The sequence below is a fragment of the Aulonocara sp. 'chitande type north' Nkhata Bay genome, linkage group LG13 (assembly GCF_057382095.1).
Source record: "Aulonocara sp. 'chitande type north' Nkhata Bay isolate Kocher_YH1m ecotype deep benthic linkage group LG13, A_spYH_male_GT1.1, whole genome shotgun sequence".
Taxonomy (NCBI): Eukaryota; Metazoa; Chordata; class Actinopteri; order Cichliformes; family Cichlidae; genus Aulonocara; species Aulonocara sp. 'chitande type north' Nkhata Bay.
Window position 1 is genome coordinate 1,141,597 of NC_141356.1, and position 25,717 is coordinate 1,167,313.

The 25,717-nt window shown below is 40.6% G+C and overlaps 1 protein-coding gene across 1 annotated transcript; it reads right to left on the reverse strand.

Moving 5' to 3' along the window:
* Positions 1-732: 732 nt before the first annotated feature.
* Positions 733-13,952, reverse strand: LOC147315408 (uncharacterized). The gene is made up of 6 exons (XM_086258200.1): positions 13,857-13,952; positions 9,064-9,173; positions 7,374-7,454; positions 7,159-7,267; positions 6,887-7,062; positions 733-6,465 (listed from the first exon to the last, which is right to left on the reverse strand). The coding sequence occupies exons 3-6, from the start codon at positions 7,374-7,376 to the stop codon at positions 1,117-1,119; spliced, it is 5,637 nt and encodes a 1,878-aa protein (XP_086114326.1). The 5' UTR covers positions 7,377-7,454; positions 9,064-9,173; positions 13,857-13,952; the 3' UTR covers positions 733-1,116.
* Positions 13,953-25,717: the final 11,765 nt, after the last annotated feature.

Here is a 25,717-nt window from a genome sequence, read left to right on the forward strand (position 1 = left end):
AATTTCACACTTAGTTCTGAGACAGTGTATCCATACATCTGATGGTTTCCTGAGTTCTTAAGGGAAATGTTTCCCACCCCATTACAAAAGTACTCATTCCTGTCAACCTTCACTGTCTCCGTTTTTCTGTTCAGCTAAATATGAAAAAGGGAAATCCTGATTTCAGAAACACTAGCATGGCTCTAGGTGCAAAGAATACCCCCACCCCCCAAATAGGATTTTCTATTGGTGTGGGTTACTGTTTGGGGGTTTTGGGGGGGGGAACATGAGCCCATGTTAACAGGATCCCCTTCATAACTTTTTGAATACTAAACATTAGCATAAAGCTGAAAGTAGAGCCATGTTATAAACATTAGTTTATTGGAGTCAAACACCTTTTGTAAAATTACCCAAAGAAAATAACCTGTAAACTAAAAAGCATGCAAAGTATTTTTAAGAGCTTTTGTTTTATCAGTATGAAATAAACATGTAAAAAAAAAAACTTGTCAATGTTTTTGTTGTTTTCAAATATTGAATTGCAATATCAGAACAATCTCAAAGGTGTGTTCCATAACCTGATACAAGAGCCTCAAGTCCGTGAGTATCACATATTTTAGTAATCATTGTATTTACCTATATGTAATGAGGTTGTTAGAATTTTATACTCATCATATCAAGTGGTATGAAGGAATGGACCGTGGGTTAAATCACTTGTATGGAGGGATGTTTCAACAATTACAGACCATCTCTGGCTTTAATTACTGGACATTTTTATTTTGGACATTGTAATGATTTATTGAACGAAGAGTAACACATTCACACAATTCATTTATCCTTTAAAATATTTAGTAAAGCACTTGCTAGACAAAGTTTATGGTGATCACAAGCAATACTGAAAGTAAAGTAATTTCAAATTAACATTTAGAAAAAGCTTATAAATAACAGGAAAATATACATAGATTGTATCAACAACTGAACTCTATTATGCTAATTATTATTAAAACTACAACAAGATGGATGGATTAGTTACAGCTAGTCTCTCTTATGTCACAAACTAAAACATGAAAATCAGTTACGCTGCATGTATTCATACATTTATGGACTGGAGCTTCATTTATCAGGCCAACCTTTGAACGATCAGTTGGCATCAGAATCCTTGACATTAAGGCCAAGCATATTAGAAAGGCTCAGTGAATATTTGTCATTTTCATCTGATGTAGAAATATCAGGTACGGTCAGCCCCAGCGTAGACTCTGGTTTGTCTACTTTGAAAGTACCTCCTCTGACCAAAGACGCATCTCCTGCACCTGTAGATGTATTAGCATCAAGACCTGCGCCAGTGTGTTGTAGGTCAATATCAGTTTTCTCTTCTGTTGGCGACACATTCACTGAGGAAGCCTTTTCTCTTGCGATTTTCAATCTCTCCAAAATGTCAATCTTTTCTCCTCCTTTTGCTGTTGCATTCACTACTGGCAAGCGGATTCCTTTACTGAAAACAAAATCCTTCTCCTCCAAGTCAGATTTTATTGAGCTCAGTGCTTCAGTAATTCCTCCAATGCCATCAATGTTGATTTGGGGCAGTCTGTGGAACTTGAATACAGGAACCTCCACCTCCACCACATCAGAGTCAGAGCCACTCCCCTCAAGATCTGCACTGGCATTAGTCTCAGGAGATTTTGCTTTAGATCCAAAAAGACTAAACTTTGGGATCTTGAAATGTGGCATCTTGGGCTTCTCAAGACTTGCATCTACATCTGGAGCTTTCACATCTACATCAGCTCCTTTAATATCACCTACATTTGGTGCATTCAAATCTACTGCAGGAACAGAGATGTGTGCATCTGTTGTAGGCATATCTGTGCTGACTCCAGGTACCTTAATTCCAGCCTCAACTGTGGGATTAATACTGGGAGCTTCTACTTCAGGACTTGAAAGATCAAGTTTTGGATGATTGTAATGTGGCATTTTAAAGTCACCAAGGTGGGTATTCAAATCCAGATCTGGAGTTTTCAAGTGGATATTGGAATCTTTGAGGTCTGCTTCTGGCAGGTTGACATCCAAACCTGGAGATTTCACATTGGCATCGGGTGCTTCTACTTCAATTTTTGGCATACCCGTGTCTATGTTTGGTGCTGAGAGACTACCACCAATTTTGGGTGGATAAAGGTTGACATTTGGTGTTTTCAAGCTGAGATCAGATGACTGGAGGTCAGCTTTTGGCAGATGTAGACTGGGTGCCTTGATATCAGTTTCAGGCAAACCAACATTCACGTTGGGATCAATACCAGTTTTGAGACCAGCATCAATGCCTGGAGTACCAATGTCTCCCTCAAGTTTGGGGGCTGAGAGACTCAAGTCTGATGCTTTTAGTTCAACATTGGGTGCTGTCAAGTCTGCACTGGGTAACTTTGCATTTACATCAGGAACAGACAGACCTAGATCTGGACGTTGTAGATCAGCATCAACATCAAGATTTGGTCCTTTCACTTTTGGCGCCGATGTGCCAAACTTTGGCCATTTTATTTGGGGAAGCTTGATTTTTCCTGCATGGGCATCAGCCTCTGGAGCTTGAATGTCTACACTGGGGCCTTTTAGATCAGCTTTCGGTAAATTTACGTCAAGATCTGGCGCATCAAGACCACCATTAACTTTTGGTGCAGAAAGATCAATACCAGTTTTAAGACCAGCATCAATGCCTGGAGTACCAATGTCTCCCTCAAGTTTGGGGGCTGAGAGACTCAAGTCTGATGCTTTTAGTTCAACATTGGGTGCTGTCAAGTCTGCACTGGGTAACTTTGCATTTACATCAGGAACAGACAGACCTAGATCTGGACGTTGTAGATCAGCATCAACATCAAGATTTGGTCCTTTCACTTTTGGCGCCGATGTGCCAAACTTTGGCCATTTTATTTGGGGAAGCTTGATTTTTCCTGCATGGGCATCAGCCTCTGGAGCTTGAATGTCTACACTGGGGCCTTTTAGATCAGCTTTCGGTAAATTTACGTCAAGATCTGGCGCATCAAGACCACCATTAACTTTTGGTGCAGAAAGATCAATACCAGTTTTAAGACCAGCATCAATGCCTGGAGTACCAATGTCTCCCTCAAGTTTGGGGGCTGAGAGACTCAAGTCTGATGCTTTTAGTTCAACATTGGGTGCTGTCAAGTCTGCACTGGGTAACTTTGCATTTACATCAGGAACAGACAGACCTAGATCTGGACGTTGTAGATCAGCATCAACATCAAGATTTGGTCCTTTCACTTTTGGCGCCGATGTGCCAAACTTTGGCCATTTTATTTGGGGAAGCTTGATTTTTCCTGCATGGGCATCAGCCTCTGGAGCTTGAATGTCTACACTGGGGCCTTTTAGATCAGCTTTCGGTAAATTTACGTCAAGATCTGGCGCATCAAGACCACCATTAACTTTTGGTGCAGACAAGGAGAGAGGTTCCGCTCTGAGGTTTGCACTAGGTGCATTCACTTCAGCTTTTGGTGTATCAAGACTTGCATCAATATGAGGTGTTTTTAAATCAGCATCCACACTGGGACCCTGGACTTGTGATCCTTTGAGTTTGGGAAATTTAAATTTGGGAAACTTCACCTTTGCATCAGGTGCATCAAGATCTGGACCACCAAGGTTAAGGTCTGGGCCACTGATATTGGCGTCAATATTTGATGCAGAAAGATTAACATCTGGTGCACTTATTTCTGCATCAGCCTTTTTGAGGTCCACCTCTGGTATCGTCACATTAGAGTCAATATCAGCCTTTGGACCTTTCAGTGTGCCAAATTTGGGTTTCTTGAATTGGAACCATTTGAATTTTCCAGATGGGGCTTCAATGTCAACATCTGGAGATTCTACATCAAATTTGGGGGCTTCCAGTTCAGCTTTTGGTAAATTTAGATCCACATCTGGTGCATTTATCTCACCATCCATATTTGGAGCTGAGAGATTCAAGTCAGGGGTTGAAACACCAGCATCTAAATCAACATCTGGACCATTAACCTTAGGACCCGAGATTGACCATTTTGGCTTTTTCATAGTGGGCAATTTGATCTTTCCAGATGGAGATTCAATGTCTACATTTGGTGCTTCAACATCGGCTTTTGGTAAATTCAGATCACCATCAGGTGCTTCAGCAGACAGACTGAGGTCAGGTGCTTTCACATCAGCATCAACATCTGGGGTTTTCAACTTTGGCCCAGAAACCAAGAATTTAGGTGTTTTCAGTGTAGGGAACTTGATTTTGCCAGACGGTGGGTTTATGTCAGCATCTGGTGCTTTGATATCAAGGTCAGCTTTTGGTAAGTTCAGATCAGCATCAGGTGCTTCAGCAGACAGACTGAGGTCAGGTGCTTCGGCAGACAGACTGAGGTCAGGTGCTTTCACATCAGCATCAACATCTGGACCATTAACCTTAGGACCCGAGATTGACCATTTTGGCTTTTTCATAGTGGGCAACTTTATCTTTCCAGATGGAGATTCAATGTCTACATTTGGTGCTTCAACATCGGCTTTTGGTAAATTCAGATCACCATCAGGTGCTTCAGCAGACAGACTGAGGTCAGGTGCTTTCACATCAGCATCAGCATCAACATCTGGGGTTTTCACCTTTGGCCCAGAAACCAAGAATTTAGGTTTTTTCAGTGTTGGGAACTTGATTTTGCCAGAAGGTGGGTTTATGTCAGCATCTGGTGCTTTGATATCAAGGTCAGCTTTTGGTAAATTCAGATCAGCATCAGGTGCTTCAGCAGACAGACTGAGGTCAGGTGCCTTCACATCAGCATTAACATCTGGACCATTAACCTTAGGACCCGAGATTGACCATTTTGGCTTTTTCATAGTTGGTAATTTGATCTTTCCAGATGGAGATTCAATGTCTACATTTGGTGCTTCAACATCGGCTTTTGGTAAATTCAGATCACCATCAGGTGCTTCAGCAGACAGACTGAGGTTAGGTGCTTTCACATCAGCATCAACATCTGGGGTTTTCACCTTTGGCCCAGAAACCAAGAATTTAGGTTTTTTCAGTGTTGGGAACTTGATTTTGCCAGAAGGTGGGTTTATGTCAGCATCTGGTGCTTTGATATCAAGGTCAGCTTTTGGTAAATTCAGATCAGCATCAGGTGCTTCAGCAGACAGACTGAGGTCAGGTGCTTTCACATCAGCATCAACATCAACATCTGGAGCTTTCACCTTTGGCCCAGAAACCAAGAATTTAGGTTTTCTCAGTGTTGGGAACTTGATTTTGCCAGACGGTGGATTTATGTCAGCATCTGGTGCTTTGATATCAACGTCAGCTTTGGGTAAATTGAGGCTCACGTCAGGTGTACTAATCTCCCCATCAATTTTTGGAACTGAAGCATCTGGTGGGCTTAAATCTGCATTGAGGTCCATATCAGCTTTTGGCCCATGAAGTTTGGATTTTTTCCACTTTAGATGAGGCCAGTTAATTTTTCCTGAAGGAGCATCAATGTCAGCGTCTGGGGCATGAACATCTACACCCGGGGCCTTTAGCTCTGTTTCTGGAAGACTCAGCTCAGCATTTGGTACATTAATGTCACCCTCAATCTTTGGAGCTGAAAGACTTAAATCAGGTTTCTTTAGGTCTGCATCCATGTCCAAGTCTGCTTTTGATCCTTCAAGTTTGGGCTTCTTCCATTTCAGGTGAGGCCAGTTGATCTTACCAGAAGGGGCATCAACGTTAAGATCTGGGGTTTGAACATCTAGATCAGGGCCTTTAATATCAGCTTGAGCTGAGCCAACATTCACATCTGGGGTACTTAGATCACCATCAATCTTTGGTGTGGAAATGCTGGCATTAGGTGTGGACAGGTCAGCATCTGGTCCTTTGGGTTTTTGACTTTTCCATTTTAGATGGGGCCACTTGATTTTCCCTGAGGGTGCCTCAATATTAGCATCTGGGGCCTTTACATTTACATCAGGACTATTCAAATCCACTTTTGGCCCATTCAGCTCCAAATCATTACTTTTCAAATCTAACTTTGGAGCTGACAGGTTGAGGTCTGGTCTCTCCATACTTCCACTGACTGAAGGAAGACCTGGATCACCAGAGACATCAATGTCTGCTTTTGGTGCATCAAGATCAGGTAGATTGAAGTGTGGCATTGTGAATTTCGGGGCCTTGTGTTTCATTTTGCCTTCGACTTCTGGTTTGTTGATGTCTAGTGTTGCAATGGGAGTGTTAAGATTGGGAGCTGAGACACTGATATCAGGTACTTCTAGGGTTCCACTTGAATCTGATTTTATGTCTGGCATTGTAAGCCCTGCGGAGGGCATTTTAAATGTGGCACCAGCATCAGTTGATGGCTTATTTAGGCTAAGACTGGGAAGGTCTCCATTAAGAGTCGGTTCACTTATTTTTACCCCCAACTGTTGTGCATCATTAAGCTTTCCATTCAGGCCATCAAGGGAAACGGTTGGTCCCTGAGCTGATGCATCCAGCGATAGATCCTTCTGTAATATCTGTTGGTAATTAAAAAAACAAAATTAAAGCACTAACTTTATGACTATTAACCAAAATTGTATTCTGAGCAGCACAAATCATGTCCAGTTCATCTGCACTGCAGCAAGGTGGGGGTAGAAATGGGAAATAGAAGATGTCATGGACGAATAGGATGGACTAGATTAAGTAAATCACCACCACCTCACAAAACTACGTAGGGGATTTTAGGCTTCACATATGCAGTTTTTAGAAAAAGGATTTAATGTCTAACTGGATATCTTTTCAGATATATTGTGATTTGACAGTTTATTGAAATACTGAAAGTCAATATTTCAACAGTTCTCATACACAAAAAGGTTTAAAAATGTATAAATAAAAACAGATTTTATGGTGTTTCCTATAATAACATAAACCAAATGTTCCCCACAGCTTGATGCTTACCGCTGCCGAATCTTTGAGACCTACTCCCAAAGAGCCAAGGTCAACACCGGGGTTCAAGTCCTTCTCTGTCAGAAGATTTATGTTGCTTTCGTACGGCTCCAGCACCTTCAAGATTTTCTCCACATCGTTTTTCTCAAGTTTACCAAGTTGTATTGTTGCTGCAACAAACCTTTCTCCTGAAAGGAGCAGAAATAATGTCACATTCTTTTTTTCTATTAGTGCTTATTGAATTTTCAAAACTAACAAAAATGAATCTGAAATGTTTATCTTACCACTTTTTGGAGAGATTGTGTTGTCTTTGATTCCTGCAACAACAACTCCTTTCTCAGCGTTATCCAGCACGAGGCTTTCTGAGAAGCTTGCACTCTTGCTGTCCTGGTCCTTTGACAGTGGTTAGAATACACAGTGTGAGATTTTTACATCAGGCAATGTTTACATTTTTGTGTATGATTGTCAGCCACTGTATGTCTAACATTGTTATACTTACCATTATTTCTATTACATGCACATCCACATCACAGAATTCATATGACAATTCAAGCGAATGTGGGAACTACAGCAATATTATCTGTGAAACACAAAAGAAAGCAGAGGGAGCTTTTACTTAAAGCTGACACCGACTAAGTAAGATGCAGGGAAGCAATGCTGAATGTCGTTTTTGTAGGTAAAAGTAAAATCAGATCATTTCATTTTTTCTAAAAGCTGTACTCTTTCTGATCTCTCATCACAAACAATGCAGCAACATGCAGCTTTCAGCTTATTAATAAAAACACTGGTTTAGGTATACTGTAGGTGCAGCTAAAAAATAGTGTGTCACTGTTTCTACCCGTGCAATAACATTTTTGTAATACCTGATAATACTATCCACATGAAGACACACAAGTGAAACGCGTTTTGTTTCTTTAAAGAAGAGCTGGTACTTTTATTTATTTTTTCCTGATTCTGAACTGACAGAGAAACTCTGACGCCCACAAACCACATTGTCTCACACTTCAGGAATCTAAAGCCTTTGCCAGGTTTGTTAAGGTGTATGTAGGCATCTAAACCAGTTGGTTTGGATGCATTCTGACTGACACACACTGGATTCGACCACACCTCAACACATTCGCATATAAACACTAACGTAATTCACTTGCAGCAGTGTCGAATAGAAAATGAGGGAGCAGGTTTTAGACATGCTGTGATAAAAACCCTAAACTCAAGAGCGTCTGCTTCATCAGGTTTATACTGTCCAGCAGAGCTAAGAGTCAGACGATCGTCAACACCATGCTTTTAAATTCAACTCAAAAAAGAAATCAGATGTGGTAAAAACAGTCACTCAAATTGAAACAAACAGGACTTATGAAAAAAAAAAAAACAATACTTACAAAACTAACTGCTAATTGATTATTATTGGCCAACACCCACTGGTAATAACACAGTCCATCCCAGGAGTTCTCTTTCTTTAAATATAGAAACTACTAACCAGGTAATAACCAGATGACAGTAGATAAATCTAATTCTTCAGTGAGAGCTCAGAAAACTGTAGTCATATGCTCAACGATGCTGTTTCAGGCATTCTTGACTTGCAAGGAAACTGGGCAGTGGTTTTAGGCTCTACCTTATGGTTCCCCAAACCAGCGATGAGCAACAAACAGGAAAGGCAGTGAAGTCACAAGACACTTCTTAAAAAACTAATTGCATTGCCGTTAATAGGTGTATCCAGGGTGGCAACGTTTTGAGAAACAACTTCAATCAAACAGGGTGTGAGCCCAGTGACAGCAGAGTCTGGCATGCCCACAGTTGTGGTCAACCTGTTTTAAAATCTTTACGCTAGACAAACTCTGCAGTTTGGTGCTGACATACAAGTACAACAATTTAAAAAAAAATCAATGACCCCAGAGGCAAAACATAAGCAAACGCCTCATCCTTAAATGGCTTCAGTATTAATTCAGACTTTCCACCCAAGTCTGTGAGAGGACGGGGGTCAGTCTCAGTACTCGAATGAAAACATAAATGTAACTGATGTGAAGTACAGAGATGAACCTATACCAACTACAATGTACATTTTACTGAAATGCAATTTTTAGATTTTGAAATGAATAAACATTAAGGTATTTTTTTTTATCAAATCTCCTCCAATTTATTCCAATCATAGATTGTGCCATAACAACCAAACTGAGATTTGATGGACTTACCGTGTGCCAAAGACACCGTCTCCTTAGGAAAGCCTAGGGCCAGATGTCTCCTCTTCAGTGTATCACTGCTGCTCTGTGGGCAGGACGAGGTGAAGCTGCCAGTTGAATACCTATAATGCAGGCAAACAGGTTAGGCAGCATCAGGACCGCCTCTTTTGGAGCCCCCTTGCAACAAATCCGCACACACAGACACACACCCCCACACACCTTAACTTCAGACTAGGCCTTTAGGCAGCCGAAACCTGACTAGAAAGCACAAGAGAAAGATGTATGAGTGAGAAACACCACTCCTTATCAACAGGACTAACCAGGTCCACAAAGGTACAAACAAGCAGCAACACTTGCTTACACTTCATTTTGCCTCAGTGTCTATTTTTTTAAACAGTTGTTTGGTAGTTAAAGACTCCTGATTATCTACATTCCTTAAAAACTGCCATATTTAATGCTGCACTCATTTTTATTCATTTTGGTATACTTGTACATATTTAGTACACTGAAATTTAACAAGAATAAGAAGTAAACGTGATTATGTTTCAAGCTTGTAATCCAATTTTCACAGCACAATGACCTGATGAGGTGCTAGGACAGCAGGATTAAAAGCCTGTAAAAACTGAAACAGATATAAATGTTCTTGTGTTTAAAAACATCCATTTCCCCCCAGTTGCACCAACCTCTCAAAGTGCTTTAGTCCTCGACCACATTTGACCATACCTTCATAAAGAGCTGTATTTTGTATACTTCCAAGCACTTTGTCTACTCCACATCCATGGTCAATTTAGAATCAAAAACCTAGCATGTATGTGTTTGGTGTGTAGGAAGAAGGCCCAGAGAAAACCCCCACAGGCACAGGGAAAGCATGCCAGCTCCACAAAGAAACACTTGTTAATGGCTTCACGGGCTTCAAAGTCACACAATTGGCATTTTGCTTTACAGCTAATGATTGTCAAATGGGCTACAAGTCAACCTCTAGCAGCAAGAGTGCACACGCTTCAGTGTCAGTGAACTCAACAGTAAAAACTAAGCAAACCATGAGTCCAAATATTTCCAGTGTTTGTGCTAAGCTAACTGATAGCTAGCTTCCTAAATAGTTTGTAAAGCACTTGAGCGTGTAAGGCTAAAAGCTGCACGCTCAGTTTGCAGCATCCAAAGAATTATGTCGGACACTTTCTTAAACATGAAATTAGGTTCAACGCAGGACTTTTCATATTCATAATTTAAACATATTCTGAGAGCATGTAGACATCAAAGCCCTCCAACAAATACAACATTGAAATAATGTTTAGTCTTGACCATTCACTAAAATAAATCAAATTCAAATTTTATTTGTCACGTACACAGTCATACACAGTACGATATGTAGTGAAATGCTTAGACAACTGCTCGTGACCTAAAGAGAACAAAAAAGGAAAAGGCTATGAATAAGATAGGAAATAAATATGAAAAATTAAAAAGGGTAAATTTAACTAGGAAGGAATAAAATATAAATTAAGGTTAAAAATGAAATAACTGTACAACACAAATTAGAATGAAGGGTAAATTTAACTGGGAGAATAAGATAAAATATATAAATTAAAGTTGAAAATAAAATAACTCTACAACAAAATACACAATATAGAACTATATAAGAATGTATGAAGAAATATAAATAAATATATACACAATAACAGCAGCTGTACAAGTATTAACTGGAAACACTACTTTATAATGAGAATGTCGTTTTTGCATTACAACATAACACAATGGACAAACATAATATAAATTATTTGCAATCAAATTTAACAAAAGTCTGCAACAACAACCTTCAGCACACAGCCCAGTATGACACTGCTCCTCTTGGAGCTCAGTTACAGACTTTCTCTGAAACCTTTTTTTGGCTGACAGTTGGCCTGTGCTGTGCAACACCCCCACACTTCCACTGCTGATTTTACTGCCTCAATAACTTGTCGGCTGACCGACTGTGAGTCTGCCTTGTGTGTCATGGGCCTGCCATACTAATAAGGTGCCACTTTGTTTAGGTGTTGAAACAATTCTGTCAGACATTTTCGGAGAACAACTTATAATGATGACGAACTGGAGTGGCATTTTCCCGCAAAGCATTTTAGCTATTCTGCAGAGAATGTCACCTGAAAAGCCGTACCCGACTGTGCAGCAAGTCACTACCCAACCCATGTGACCAGTTAATACAATGTGATGACTGTGTAGAAGAGACACTCAGAAGGGTGTTGTCAATGTAAAATGATAGCAAAACACAGATCAACAGAAACTTGAATTCCCAAGAAACAGGAGGAGTCACTTCATGTATTACGATTTTACTGTGTCTATTTCTTTAAGTGAGAGAGATCATTGATCACACAAGGGCCAAGCAGAGCTCCATCTTCAGCTCCATCTGAGAGAAACACCCCTGGAATATTTCTGAAGGTGATAAACCAACCTTACGTTTCTAACAGTGAAATAAAAATCAACCAGAAGTGAGGGACAATTCCTGAGTATAAAAAGTATAGATTGCAATTTTCTGCTAAACCTTAACTTAGACAGACTTCAGCAGTGTGACAACATGCCACAGAGCATTATTGGAGCATTAAAATCTCTAGTGGCTGCCACTGTAGCTGGTGGATATCTGGATAATGGATGTAAATTTCCTTCAGGGTAAATAAAGAGTCTATGTATACCAAAACTTGCTGTTTCATGTGCAGTCATCAATATGTTTCTCTTGCTGTCCACAAAGACCGTTTAGAGTCATTCAGACATTACTGATCAGCAAAACTTTTACTACAAATGCAAATGAAGCAAGAAGCATCTGGTACCTAACTTCAGCCTCCTGCTGACAAATTCTAATGCAGATACCCATTAATACAGATTACAGTTGATTCAGAAGATCTGTCCTTTCTCCTGGTTTATAATAATTGCTATAGGGCTCAGTGCCCAAACAGCATCTCGAATACTGCGAGACAGTATGTCAAACTGAGGCACTCGCACAAGGGGCAAACTTCAAAACAGTAAATGTGGCTGCGGCACCTTCGCTGAACACATCACTCAAGCAGCAGAATGTGTTACAAAAATCATCCTCCACTTACATCTATGTGGGCATGTATGTCTGTGTGAGTCCTATTTTCATTTGTATGACCACACCAACCTTAAATGGAAACAAATGTGTAGGTTAAGTTTTCGTCATCACAGCCCTAGAGGCTCTTGACTCTGAGGCGAGATGAATCACTTCATCGCTACTCTGTATTTACGTTTTGAGGAACTAAATCCACACTGTATACAACAGGCAACTCAAGGCCTCGAGTGCTGTGTCCTGAACCGCTGATTTAAATGGCTAAATGACCTGAAGTTCTCCAGAGGCCTGCTAATGAACTAATCATGTGATTCAGATGTGCTGACCCAGGGCGAGATCTAAAACCTGCAGGACACCGGCACTCGAGACCTGGAGCTGGATATCCCTGATATACAGTCACTAATCAAAAATCTCTGAGCTAGTTTCCAGGACTTAAGATAAGTTTTACGACTTTCCATTTGTGGCTGTTGATATCTAAAATATCCTGTTACAGAGCATGACGAGTCTTTTTTAATGAAATAACTTTCAATTTTTGCCATATGCACGAGAAAGGATACAGGGCCAGGACTGTCAGCAAAAGGTTTGGGTATGCACTTCATAATGTACATATTATTTTTATATCCATCAGTCATTGTAATGATCTACCTTTTAATTACACATTTACTCATGTAGACCTTGTTAATACTGGGTTGGAACCCCTTTGTCCTTTAGAAATCCTACATTCTTTGCTTGCCCTTCTCATGGCGTAGATCTGACAAAGTACTAGAAATATTCCTTTCAGATTTTGGTTCGTACTGCCACCATAGCAGCACAGCTGCACGTCCACCGTCAAGTTCAGGAAGCCAATTTGAGATGATTCGAGTTTTGTGACATGGTTTGTTATGCTTCTGGAAGACTGTGGTCTCACAGGGATAAATGTGGTCAGCAACAATAACCATGTAGGCTGTGACATCTAAACAGTGTTCAGTTGGTATTCAGAGGCCAAAACGTGCCAAGCAAACATCCCCTACATTGTGACAGCACCAGTCTGAACCACTCATACAAGACAGGACGGATCTTTTCATGTTGTTTTCGCTAAATTCTGATCCAAAAATCAAAACTCATCAGACCAGGCAACATTTTCCTATAGTTCCACTGTCCAATGTTGGTGAGCCAGCGCCAACTGGAGCCTCAGTTTACTGTGGTTAACTGCTGCAACAGTCCATCTACTTCAAGTTTCAATGTTCTTCTGCATACCTTTGTTGCAACGAGGGGTTATTGAGTTACTGTAGCTCAAAGCAGTCTGCACATTCTCCCAGACATTAACAACATATGATTGCTCGCTATAGACTATATATGGTTTTTTGACAATTCCCTGAAAAACCTGGAGATGGCTGTTTTGAGTTGATCCGAGTTCATAAAATACTCAGATCAGCTCATCCGACCTACTTAAGGAAAGGATGGTCATTTGGACTAACAAAACCTGTCTGTTACATCAAAGTATCACTTATAAAAAACAACCTTAGCATCCTATGTATTTCAAAAGAAAGGTGACTACTGACTCAAAATATGTTTGTTTGGTTTGTTTTTTCAGAGGAGTTCAGAATAAGGCACCAGGCTGTAAGCCATATGTGTTCAAACTTGTATTTTCATTTGTTTTGGCTTTGAATATATAATTAAAATCTTAAAGGAGAAAATTACTGACGGCTAAATCAACACTAGTTTGATAAACAGAGAAAAACCTATTTTGACTTACACTTGCGACGTGCATGCAGCACAACAGGAAACTCCAACACCATCAAACAATGATTTGGAACAGCTGAATTCAGTCAGACTAATGGGCATGAGAAGTAAAAACAAAGGAAACAGCACTGGGAATCAAAATGTCAAAATAAAACAGGAAGTACACAAAAAGGGGTTAAAAAAGAGAGTAAAACATTTACCAGAACAGGAACTGAGGAATGTATAAAAGACAACATTCAAAACTTCAAATAGCCATTTTTAAATATTGGATCACTCAATTGTAACAAATCAGTAACATTCACACCCATTTCAAGAGACAGCTGTGAGAAAATTCTGCCTTTTTATTTGTTCTGCAGCTATTTCTACATATGTTATCTGGATAATGTCTGATTCATGAATGTGCTACATTCACCTTATCACAACCGCGCCCGTGTCAAGTCAGCCCTGTGCCAAGATAATGTTATTGCTGTGTGTGAGGGCTGGTGTCCTTTGTATTTCATCTTTTTCATTCAAGTTTAATTTAATCACAAAGAAAGTTTAAAGATAAGGTTCAGAGAAGAATATAAAGGAATTAAAATGGCATTAAATCATCTTTACTTCAATCTCTAAACTCTTTTACACAATGTGTCACAATGATTGCTCTCAGTTGGACAGCTCCATATGAAGCACTTTACTAGAAATTCATAGTAAACATACCTTGTGTGCCACAGACTGCTCCCAAACACGAGGGGACAAGTAATACCTCTAAAACACTTAAGTTGGCTTTATTAAACGTTAGATCTTTAGCTGGGAAAACATTTTTAATTAATGATTTAATCACTGAGCACAGCCTTGATTTTATGTTTTTAACTGAAACTTGGTTGGACCAAAGTAACAGTGGAGCTGTTCTCATCGAGACGACCCCTCCTAACTACAGTTTTATCAGTGAGGTCAGGGTGAGCAGGAGAGGAGGAGGGGTTGCTGTCTTATTTAATGAATCATTTCAATGTAAGCAGCTATCTCCTGGAAGTTTTCAGTCTTTTGAATATGTGGCTTTACAGCTGAAGGCCCCATCCAAAGTTGTGTTTCTTAATGTTTACAGGCCTCCCAAATACTGCACAGACTTTTTTAATGACCTCAGTGAACTGCTGTCTGTGATCTGTGTTGATTTCGACTGTGTAATTATTGCTGGGGATTTTAACATCCATGTGGACAACCCTCAGGACAAAGGGACTAAAGACCTGAGTAACACTCTGGGCAACTTTGGGCTGACTCAGCATGTAACAGAGGCCACACATAATAGAGGACACACTCTTGACCTACTGATCTCCAAGGGCCTGAGCATTTCAAAGGTTACTGTGTCTGATGTGGGCGTGTCTGATCATTACTGTGTTTTCTTTGAAAGTAAAATCTCAGCCCACACAAATATGTCAACAGCAGTGATCACAAAACGGTGTATAACTGAACACAGTAGTGAGATCTTTAACCAGGTCTTCCCATTAACACCTGACCTGTCCAGAGGGTCAGTCAATGAGCTCGTCAATAGCTTCAATGCTAACATGTTAAATGTAATGGACACTATTGCTCCCATTAAGGTGAAGGTTATCTCTGGAAGGAAAAAGTCTCCATGGAGAAACTCCACACTGGTGAAAAATGAAAAAAGAGAGTGTAGGAAAGCTGAGCGCAGATGGAGAAAAACAAACCTCCAGGTTCATTATGACATCTATAAAGAGAAACTTCACAATTATAATTTACAACTGAGGAGTGCAAGGAGGTCCTACTTCTCTGACATCATCACTAAAAACAGCCATAATGCTCGGGTCTTATTTTCTACAGTTGACAGGCTAACAAACCCTCCTGTGCCAGTGGCAGCTGAACTTCATTCGACCATGGCCTGCAATGACTTTGCCAAATTCTTCACAGACAAAATCCAAAAAATTAGACAAGCAATTGGTACATCAACAGCAGATCCAGGATATGTACTGTGTCCACCAAAAAACTGTTTAAACACCATGAAACAGTTTCACCCGATTAACAGCAAAGACCTGGAGGACATCTTAGGTCAACTGAACTCCTCCTCCTGCTGTTTAGATGTCCTGCCAACAAGTTTTTTCAAAAAGGTCTCAAAGACTTTAGAGTCAGACCTGTTACAGATCGTCAACTTTTCTTTATTATCAGGTGTGTTTCCAGAATCACTAAAAACTGCTGTAATCAAACCTATACTGAAAAAGGACAATCTTGACAAGACACAAATGAACAACTACAGGCCGATCTCAAATCTCCCGTTTTTAAGTAAGATCATTGAAAAAGCAGTTTCTCAACAGCTCAGTTACTTCTTAAAACAGAATAACTGCTATGATGCCTTCCAGTCAGGTTTTAGACAGAACCACAGCACTGAAACCGCTCTGACCAAAGTGTTTAATGACATATGTCTGAATACAGACAGTGGAAAAATGTCAGTCCTAGTTTTACTGGATCTCAGTGCAGCATTTGATACAGTTGACCACAACATATTACTCAAACGACTGGAGAACTGGGCAGGTCTTTCAGGAACTGTACTAAACTGGTTCAAAACATACGTAGAAAACAGGAAATACTTTGTATCAATAGGTAACTTCACATCTGAGCAGACAAGTATCACATGTGGAGTTCCCCAAGGTTCCATCTTGGGACCCCTTCTGTTTAACATCTACATGCTCCCACTGGCACAGATTATAAAGAACAACAAAATAAACTACCACAGCTGTGCAGATGACACACAAATATATATCACAATGTCACCAGGAGACCGAGGCCCTGTACAGGCTCTTGGTAAATGCATTGAGGAAATCAATGACTGGTTGTGCCACAATTTTTTCCAGCTAAACAAAAACAAAACTGAAGTAATAGTCTTTGGCGCCAAAGAAAAACGATTACAGGTCACCAGAGAACTTCAATCTATACATCTAAAAACCACAAACCAGGCGAGAAATTTGGGTGTAGTGATGGATGCAGACCTAAACTTAGAAAAACACATTAAGACAATAACAAAGTCAGCTTACTATCACCTCAAGAATATATCAAGGATAAAAGATCTGATGTCTCAACAGGACCTGGAAAAACTAGTCCATGCATTCATCTTTAGTAGGCTTGATTACTGTAACAGCATCTTTACAGGTCTACCTAAAAAATCAGTCAGACAACTACAGCTCATTCAGAACTCTGCTGCTCGAGTCCTCACTAAGACCAAAAAAGTGGACCACATCAGTCCAGCTCTGAGGTCTTTACACTGGCTGCCTGTCCGTCAGAGGATAGACTTTAAAGTCCTGATGCTGGTCTATAAAGCTGTGAATGGTTTAGGACCAAAATACATCAGTGACCTCCTGACCCAGTATGAACCTTCCAGATCCCTCAGGTCATCTGGATCCGGTCTTTTATCAGTTCCCAGAGTCAGAACCAGACACGGAGAAGCTGCATTCAGCTTTTATGCTCCTTATATCTGGAACAAACTCCCAGAAAGCCTCAGATCAGCTGAAACACTCAGTTTATTTAAATCCAGGTTGAAGACTCACCTGTTCTCAGCTGCATTTGAATAAAGCACCAAATCCACACTTTAAGCTTAAATTTCAAAACTTACACTAACTACTGATTTTATCTATCGTTCTGATTTTATCTGTTTTGATTTTATATACAGTTTTGTTTGTTTGTTTGTTTGTTTGTTTGTTTGTTTGTTTGTTTGTTTGTTTGCTTGTTTTAATCAATTTTAAATCATGCTTTTTATTTGTTTTTGTTTCTAATGTCTCTGTAAAGCACTTTGAATCACCTTGTTGGTGAATTGTGCTATACAAATAAACTTGCCTTGCCTTGATGTACCAGTCCCATATCTGCCACTGGCATTAATATCTGTCCATATGCATGATGGAGGCTTCTGAAGGAGCAGCGGTTTTGTGGTTTTTAGAAATGAAAGAAATACATAGTCAGTAATGGATTTCCCAAAAAACAAGAACATATTTGTTTGGATTTCCAGTCAAACGAGCAAAAGGTGACAGTATATAGCAAGTATGCAGGTGTTGAGGGTGCAGGTGCGCAGATGAGGGGGGTGTTGTTTATACATGTCTGTTAGCTGGGGGATGATTTTTCTAGAATCTGGGAAATGGAGGAAGAACACACACTGGTCTTCGATTCATGTTACATTCACTGCCTTTACTTCAGGTTGGAACTTGTGCCGTTTAATGAATACCTGTGGAGCGTTGTTGAGCAGGATGTTTGTGCATGTGCACGTGTATACACACACACACACACACCTCCTGCACTGTTATAGCAGTACTGGTATTACGTCGGGTGATGTATTGTAGGCTTTGCAGCACAGGATTGCTTTGTGCATGTGGATAGGTACATGGACATTGTAATTCTGGTTACTGCCTAACTATGTTATCTGCTAAGTTGTAGCCATAGTGAGGAAGGCATGTGGAGTATGTGGAAGAAACTGAGCATTAGACACTGCTCTGAGCTAGTACTGAAAGGAACACAAACATAGCCTCATTCATTCAAATTACAAAAGTGTGTCAAGGGTTACATATTTCATGTTAAGCAGAGCCCAACCTCATCAGAGCCTATGTAAACTATGCTGTTGTACTTGAATATAGAACAAATCTAGAGGATTGTTCAGGTTGTCTACTTAACTGGGAGTCAAAGTACTAGTCTGGGTTTGATATTATCCAAAAGACCTCAAGTTAAATCAGAATTAGAATTAGAATACGGTACGCTGAAATGACTGTTACAGGAATCAGACTAAACTGACAGCCACAGGGAAACACCTCTGAAAAACTTGGGCAGTTATTAATAAAGATGTGTGAAAACCCCCCCAAAAAGCGATGCATCAGAATTCCACTATAGACACTACAAAACTGTAGCTACATGAACGCCTCACAACACGAGCGCCTTTGGCAAAACTACCACGCAGGAGGAAAACTGAAGTACATCATTCACAGTTATACGCTCAAACAAACACAGGAGCAGAAAGAACAGGTGAGGAGTGGTTTTTGGAAATGGCACGACCCCTGTGCATTTCGAATTTATCATACGTCCGATTTGAATGTACACAGTGGAAATATAACACCAGGCGAAATGAAAGTGACTGACATAGGACCCCCCCCTCCCCCGGCTGTGAGGATGTGGTGACTCGGTGGTGAGAAGACTTCCTTCCAGACTAAGAGTCACTACAAGTTGGAAACAGTGTTGCGTCTTTAACTCTTACATTAGAAGCACGCTTTTCAGAATTTCCCAGTCAGGTGTAACAATGGCAATAAAGCTCTCCACCAAGGCTACATCTGCTCCAGGACCAAGACTCCAGTATGGCATGACCAAAATATGCTAGGTATGTCTAATAGAGGCCTAAACACCAAGAGCTTTATGTGGTTATTACTGGATATGCGAGCACATCCATAATATACAGTAGAAGTCGTGTATTGGAAAATATGCAGCATCGCCAATAAATGGAACGTGTGACTGGAAGGCACCTAAAAGAAGCATTAAAGTGGGCTATATAGTAGCCTGTATCATTGTTAGTGTGTGCCATTACCAGTGTGGGATTCACAGATTTGCATGATAGTGATCAAAGTGTAGGTGTGCAGAGAGGAGCTGTGAAATGTTCCATTAGGCTCATATGGTATGATATGAATGATGTATACTAATAATATAGAGGATAGACAAGATGTAAATGTGGTCAGTGTAACTGTCTTTTCTTGTAAATCAGTTCTAGCTTTTTGTCACTGTTGGTAATGAGTCCACATTTGATCTGCTCTGTGCTTTTTGCCTGTGTTTGCCAAACAGCTGAAACTTCACAACAGGCCCAGGACACGTGTGTATAGCATGTAAACAGTAAAGATAATATAATGGTGCATTTATTCTTCTGTGATTGATCAGGAATCGACTTTGTAGTGCTGATCGTTTCTGCACATGTCATGTGTTTGAAGGGGAATGTGGTGGCACTGCATTCTCACATACTTTTGTTCAGAGCGGACACATTTTAGTTCTTACTGTTTCAGATTTACACGTGTGACACACAGGATACACAAAATGTCTTCAAAAAAGCTACAGTGGATACTTTTATGCAATGCAAGAGCCAGTGACATCAGTTATAATGAATGTTAAAAAGGACAAAAACATTCCATATCCTTTACTCAGCAGGCTTTACTGTCACAACACAACTAGCTAAATGTCTTGAATGCAACAGCATACCCAGAAAAGGTCATGTTAGAGGTTTCCAAATGTTTCAATATGGACATTAATTCAGAAAGATCTCTGGACTGTAAATGTTTCCTCAGCTTTGACCATCAAAACTTTTGATGTTGGCAGTAAGATTCACAGCTTTGCACATTCATGTTAGAACGTTTTCTAGGATCAGAGGTCAAATAATGTTCCATTTCAATGACACTGCAGCAGGGGTGGGCAACTCCAGGACTCGAGGGCCGGTGTCCAGCAGGTTTTAGACGTGTCCTTGATCCAACACAGCTGATTCAAATGGTTACATGACCTCCTCAACATGTCGTGAAGTTCTCCAAAGGCCTGGTAATGAACTCATCATGTGATTCAGATGTGTTGACCCAGGGTGAGATTAGGGGTGGGTGGTATAAACGGTGTACGGTGAAATATGGAGAAAGCCAAAAACTACGCTTCCTCCACTTCCGTATCATTGATTCATTAATGTTGAATCCTCTCACAGCTGCTCTATTCCCATGTTGTTGCAGTATATGAATGACTAACCTCTTATTGTGGATGGATTATCTCAGTTGTTCACTGCTTAAAGATGAAGACTTTATTAAATATTTTAAAAAAGAATGGACTCTATATTTTGACTATAATGACACTCCCAGAACATCAGCATCTGTTCTATGGGAAGCAGGGAAAGCTGTGATGAGAGGTAAAATAGTTTCTTTCTCATCCCATAACAAGCTGATTGGGTGAATGAGGCATGTTGTATAGAGCGCTTTGAGTACTCCGTGAGAGTAGAAAAGTGCTATATAAGAATCAGTCCATTTACCATTTACCATCCCATAACAAGAAAGAAGAAAACAAATAAACAACATTTTCAGGGATTTCTATAAAACGTTGTATTCACCACAAATAAACACGTCTAAAAAGGAAATTGATCAGTTTTTAGACAACATAACTCTTCCAAAATTATTAGACACTCAAACAGTGGCACTGGATTCACCACTGACACCAGATGAACTCCAGGAAGCCCTGATAAGTATGCCCAATAATAAGGCTCCAGGTCCAGGCGGCTTTCCTGCAGAATTCTACAAAGAATTCTGGTCGATTCTAGCACCAGTTTTCTACAGAACGTTGTTGGAAATCAAAGAAAAGGGCAGACTTCCATCAAATATGAACTCTGCAAACATTAATCTCCTGCTAAAACCAGGCAAAGACCCTGTATATCCCTCAAGCTATCGTCCAATATCCCTTATAAACGTAGACCTTAAAATAATCTGCAAAGCTCTCTCAAAGAGACTGGAGAAAATAACCCCCCTCTTAATTCATCCTGACCAAACTGGTTTCATAAAAGGTCGGCACTCATCAACAAATACACGTAGATTACTTAATTTGATGGACTACTCATACAGTAAAAACCTAGAAACTACAATATTTTCTTTAGACGCAGAAAAAGCATTTGACAGAGTTAACTGGAAATTTCTATTTGCAACTTTACACAAATTTGGTTTTGGACCCTCTTTCATAAACTGGTTAAAAATATTATATAATTCCCCAACAGCTTGTGTTAGAACAAATGACCAGACATCCTCCAGCTTCTGTCTCTTGAGGGGCACCAGGCAGGGATGCCCACTCTCCCCTTCACTGTTTGCAATTTTTATTGAACCACTAGCAGCAGCAATTAGACAGAATTCAGTAATTAAGGGCATAAAATGCAAGAACGTGGAACATAAAATCAGCCTTTATGCGGATGATGTGTTACTCTTTCTCCAAAATTCACAAACCAATATCTCTGGGGTGATTGAATTGATAAACTCTTTCTCAAGTGTCTCAGATTACTCAATTAACTGGTCGAAATCAACAGTTCTTCCGATTAATTGCTCCCTCCATAATTCTTCTCCTTCCCCACTGCAATGTGGAAATATAAAATATTTAGGTATTAATGTTTCTCCCAAGCTTGCAGATCTAACTAAATTAAACCATATCCCACTTTTAAAGAAGGTAGAAGATGATCTGGCTAGATGGAAATGTCTACCCATATCACTCATGGGAAGGGTTGCCGCTATAAAAATGATGGTCTTACCAAAAATAAATTATTTATTCTCAATGATCCCAACTAAACCGCCACAAGATTGGTTCAGATCTCTAGATTCATGTATGTCCAAATTCCTTTGGAAAAATAAACCCCCACGTATCAGCTTAAAAACACTACAAAAGACCAAGGATAAAGGAGGACTAGAACTGCCTAACTTTCAGCACTACTTCTTAGCCAACAGGCTTCAGTTTATCTCAGGATGGCTAAAACACACCCTCTTAGATGAACCTTGGCTAGATGTAGAACAGGCACTTTGCAATAATCTAGAGATCTCAGACCTACCATTTATCAGCTCAAACATCCAACGACATGAATGCTTTAAAAGCATCAACATCAGCTCTTCTCTGACAGCATGGTGGGAGTTTCTAAAATTGACGGCGTCTTCATTAATCCCATGCAAACGTACACCTATCTGGAACAACCCTGACATATTACAAAACAATAATATGATTAATTTTCAGATTGGAGTGGTAAAGGAATCAAATATTTAGAACATATACTAGAAGGAACAGAATTTATTTCATTTGACAGACTAGTTGCACAATATGGGATCAACAAGAAAAGATTTTTAGAATATCAACAAATTAAATCCATAGTAAAAAAGAAATTATATCCACGCTCTTTGGTTCTGTCCACCAGTTCAGAAGTTTTGGCGCGAGATATGTGAAGACTTATCAAAGTCTCTGAAATGTAACATTCCAACTTCCCCCTTAGTGTGTTTGTTGGGCAGCTTAGATAATGTCACTTCAGAAAAGAATATCGCCCATATGTCTGTGAAGGTTCTCAGTCATCCACGTCATCGTAGTCAAAGGAGCTTGCAAAGAAAAGCGTCTGGACTTCTTTAAGTTGCTTGAAGACGTTTCACCTCTCATCCGAGAAGCTTCTTCAGTTCTAAGGTCAAATGGTGGAGAGTCCCAGATATAAACCTAGTGGGAGTCCTTTTGTCCCTCTGTGGGTGGTCACTCCCACTAGGTTTATATCTGGGACTCTCCTGCGGAGTCGGGGCGGTCTGCCTCTCCCCACCGCAGGGAAAAGGGTAACACCACATGGGTGTGGGTGCAGTTTCCCCCTCCAGGGGCAAGGGTACCTAGACCCGGTTTGTAGAGTACGCTTGGGGAGTGTGATTGTGTGTACAGCGTCTCTTTATGTCTGTCTCCACGTATTTGCATATGAGAGCATGAGGGTGGGAATGGATGTTTGTGTCTGTGTGTGCCTGTATGTCTGTGTCTATATGTCAGGTTGGGTGTCAGACGCCACCTCTCTGGGGACACCTCAGGCCCTCCAAGGTTTGGAGGGCCTATCTCCCCCTACCACCACTTCCCCTGCCGGTGGCAGACGCCCTCAGACATCGGTGCGTTGGTGGGTCTTTGTGTCCAGGGAAGGTACCCACCGGCTCACTCCTTGGCTCGGTCACTCTGGCACAGCTGGCACTGCAACTCCCCCTGGCTTCTGCTCCGCGGCTGCTGAGTGAGCCCTCATCTGGGACTCTCCTCAGCTCTTACTGGGACAGTGGCGCGGCTGCCCCTCTGTTGGTCTTCCTTGGTCTCTTGTGTTCTGGGGGCCTCTGGATGTCTGGAGTTTTGATCTCCTCCAAACCTGCTTCATGCCCTGGAGGACGGGGCTGTGGCCCCCCCACACCCTCTAGCAGATCATTACATGGAGGAACCTTTTAAAAAAACAAGCGCGTCCATGTTCACAGGTGTACACACGGGTGATCACACCCACAAACTACACCCTTTTTGGCTCAATAATTCTGATGGCAAAAGAACCAAAAGGGACAGGCGGAAAATTTTTTTTTAAATAAATTCTGTTTTCATGGATGCATGGATGTTAAACTTAATTGTTACACCTGGTAAAGCAGCAACGCTGATCGTTTTATTAAAGATGAAAGAATTTAGACAGTTTTTAACTCTCAGTGTTCGTTTGACTTTGGGACCTGATGTGACAGAGTTTAGGACCCAGATTCCTCCGCGAGGCTCCTGACTACAGTAGCCGTAATGCTCCGACAGTCCATGAAGCGGTGCGGCTTCATAGCTCACCAAAGTGGTACTAAAACATTTTTGGACAGATTTCTGAGCGCCGTGTACCACATAAAATCGGTTCGAGGTCAGTAAGCACAACCAGAATTCATACATAAGGCACACTGTCGATTTTTGAGAAAATTAAAGGATTTTAAATGCGCCTTATAGTGCGGAAAATATGTTATACAGAAGAAAAGAATATATTGCGCTATATATCGCTATCGCACATGCTTCAAATTATACCACGATATGGATTTTAGGCCATTTCACCCAGCTCTAGGTGAGATCCAAAACCTGCAGGTCACCGGCCCTTGAGGCCTGGAGTTGCCCATCCCTGCACTGCAGCCTTGGGGCTATCACAGGCATGTCAGACTCAAGTCTCACAGAGCAGTGTTCTTTTGGTTGGAAGAGAAGAAGTCCTTTTAACTATAGTTTAACTTGATTTTCTGTAACAGATAATTCAATTTTTGTAACTGAATGAACATAAACCTGTTTCAACAGCAAAAGCTCAGTTTTCTGGTTGGCATACATCAGGGGTGTCCAACTCCAGGCCTCGAGGGCCGGTGTCCTGCAAGTTTTAGATATCAGTGATACCCGATTCAAATGATTAGTTCATTAGCAGGACTCTGGAGAACTTCATGACATGTTGAGGAGGTCATTTAGCCATTCAAATCAGCTGTGTTGGATCAAGGACACATCTAAAACCTGCAGGACACCGGCCCTCGAGGCCTGGAGTTGGACACCTGTGCAATAATGTCTTGAACTAATATACCAAGAAAAAATGTTCACCTTTTATAGTTGTAGCAATCAACTGCAGGTGCAAAGCAAACAATAAAGGAAACAGAATTAAGCTGTAACTTTAATCTCTGCAATGAGGACAATGGGCCTTCTGCAATAATGAGTCAGGCTGGTTAAGAGGCCACCGAAGCATGTGTGGTATCTGGATCTGCTCAGGCATTCTGCCCTGCAGCAACACCGTTGGAATGACTAATGTAATAAAATTCACTATGTGCCCATCGAATCTTCTTTGACAAACATGTAGTGTGTGGTAATCATTGCTGTGATTAGAGATAAAGTTCATGAGGAAGAATGTCAACCTGCTCTGCAGCTTTGTCCTCGTCATTAAAAGCATTCCAAGTGTCAGCGCACCACTTTTGTTTTTAAACAAATGGTACTGTTTTCCGCCTTAGATGATTATGTCTCTTCAAATAGGGGCCATTTAAAGGGTTTGCATATAATAAAAAAAAAAAAAATCCTAGTTACTAATAACATTTGTAATGAAGAGAAAACCTCAGTAGGCACATTAAAAATCACCTAAATGCATTTCTGGCTGTTTTAAAAGCCACATGTACTGGAGTGTTGCTTTACTGCAGTAAAGACATCATGCAGTATGCACCCGCAAGAGTCAGTGCTACACGCTGTGCAGTCTATGTTAATGGAAGAACACGCCAAAACGCTGTCAACAGCATAATCCAAGGATCTCTACAATAAAACTAAACATTTCAAAGTGCTGTGTGATACGATGACATGATTACATCTTACATATATACGGATTTAAACTCAAATGTGAAAAGATGGACAAACACA

Bases quoted from the DNA above. Each gene is read 5' to 3' on its own strand.
- LOC147315408 (XM_086258200.1), bottom strand. The intron at 7,063-7,158 runs GTAAGATAAACA...TGCTCCTTTCAG, and splicing joins CACAATCTCTCCAAAAAGTG to GAGAAAGGTTTGTTGCAGCA. The intron at 6,466-6,886 runs GTAAGCATCAAG...AATTACCAACAG, and splicing joins GTCTCAAAGATTCGGCAGCG to ATATTACAGAAGGATCTATC.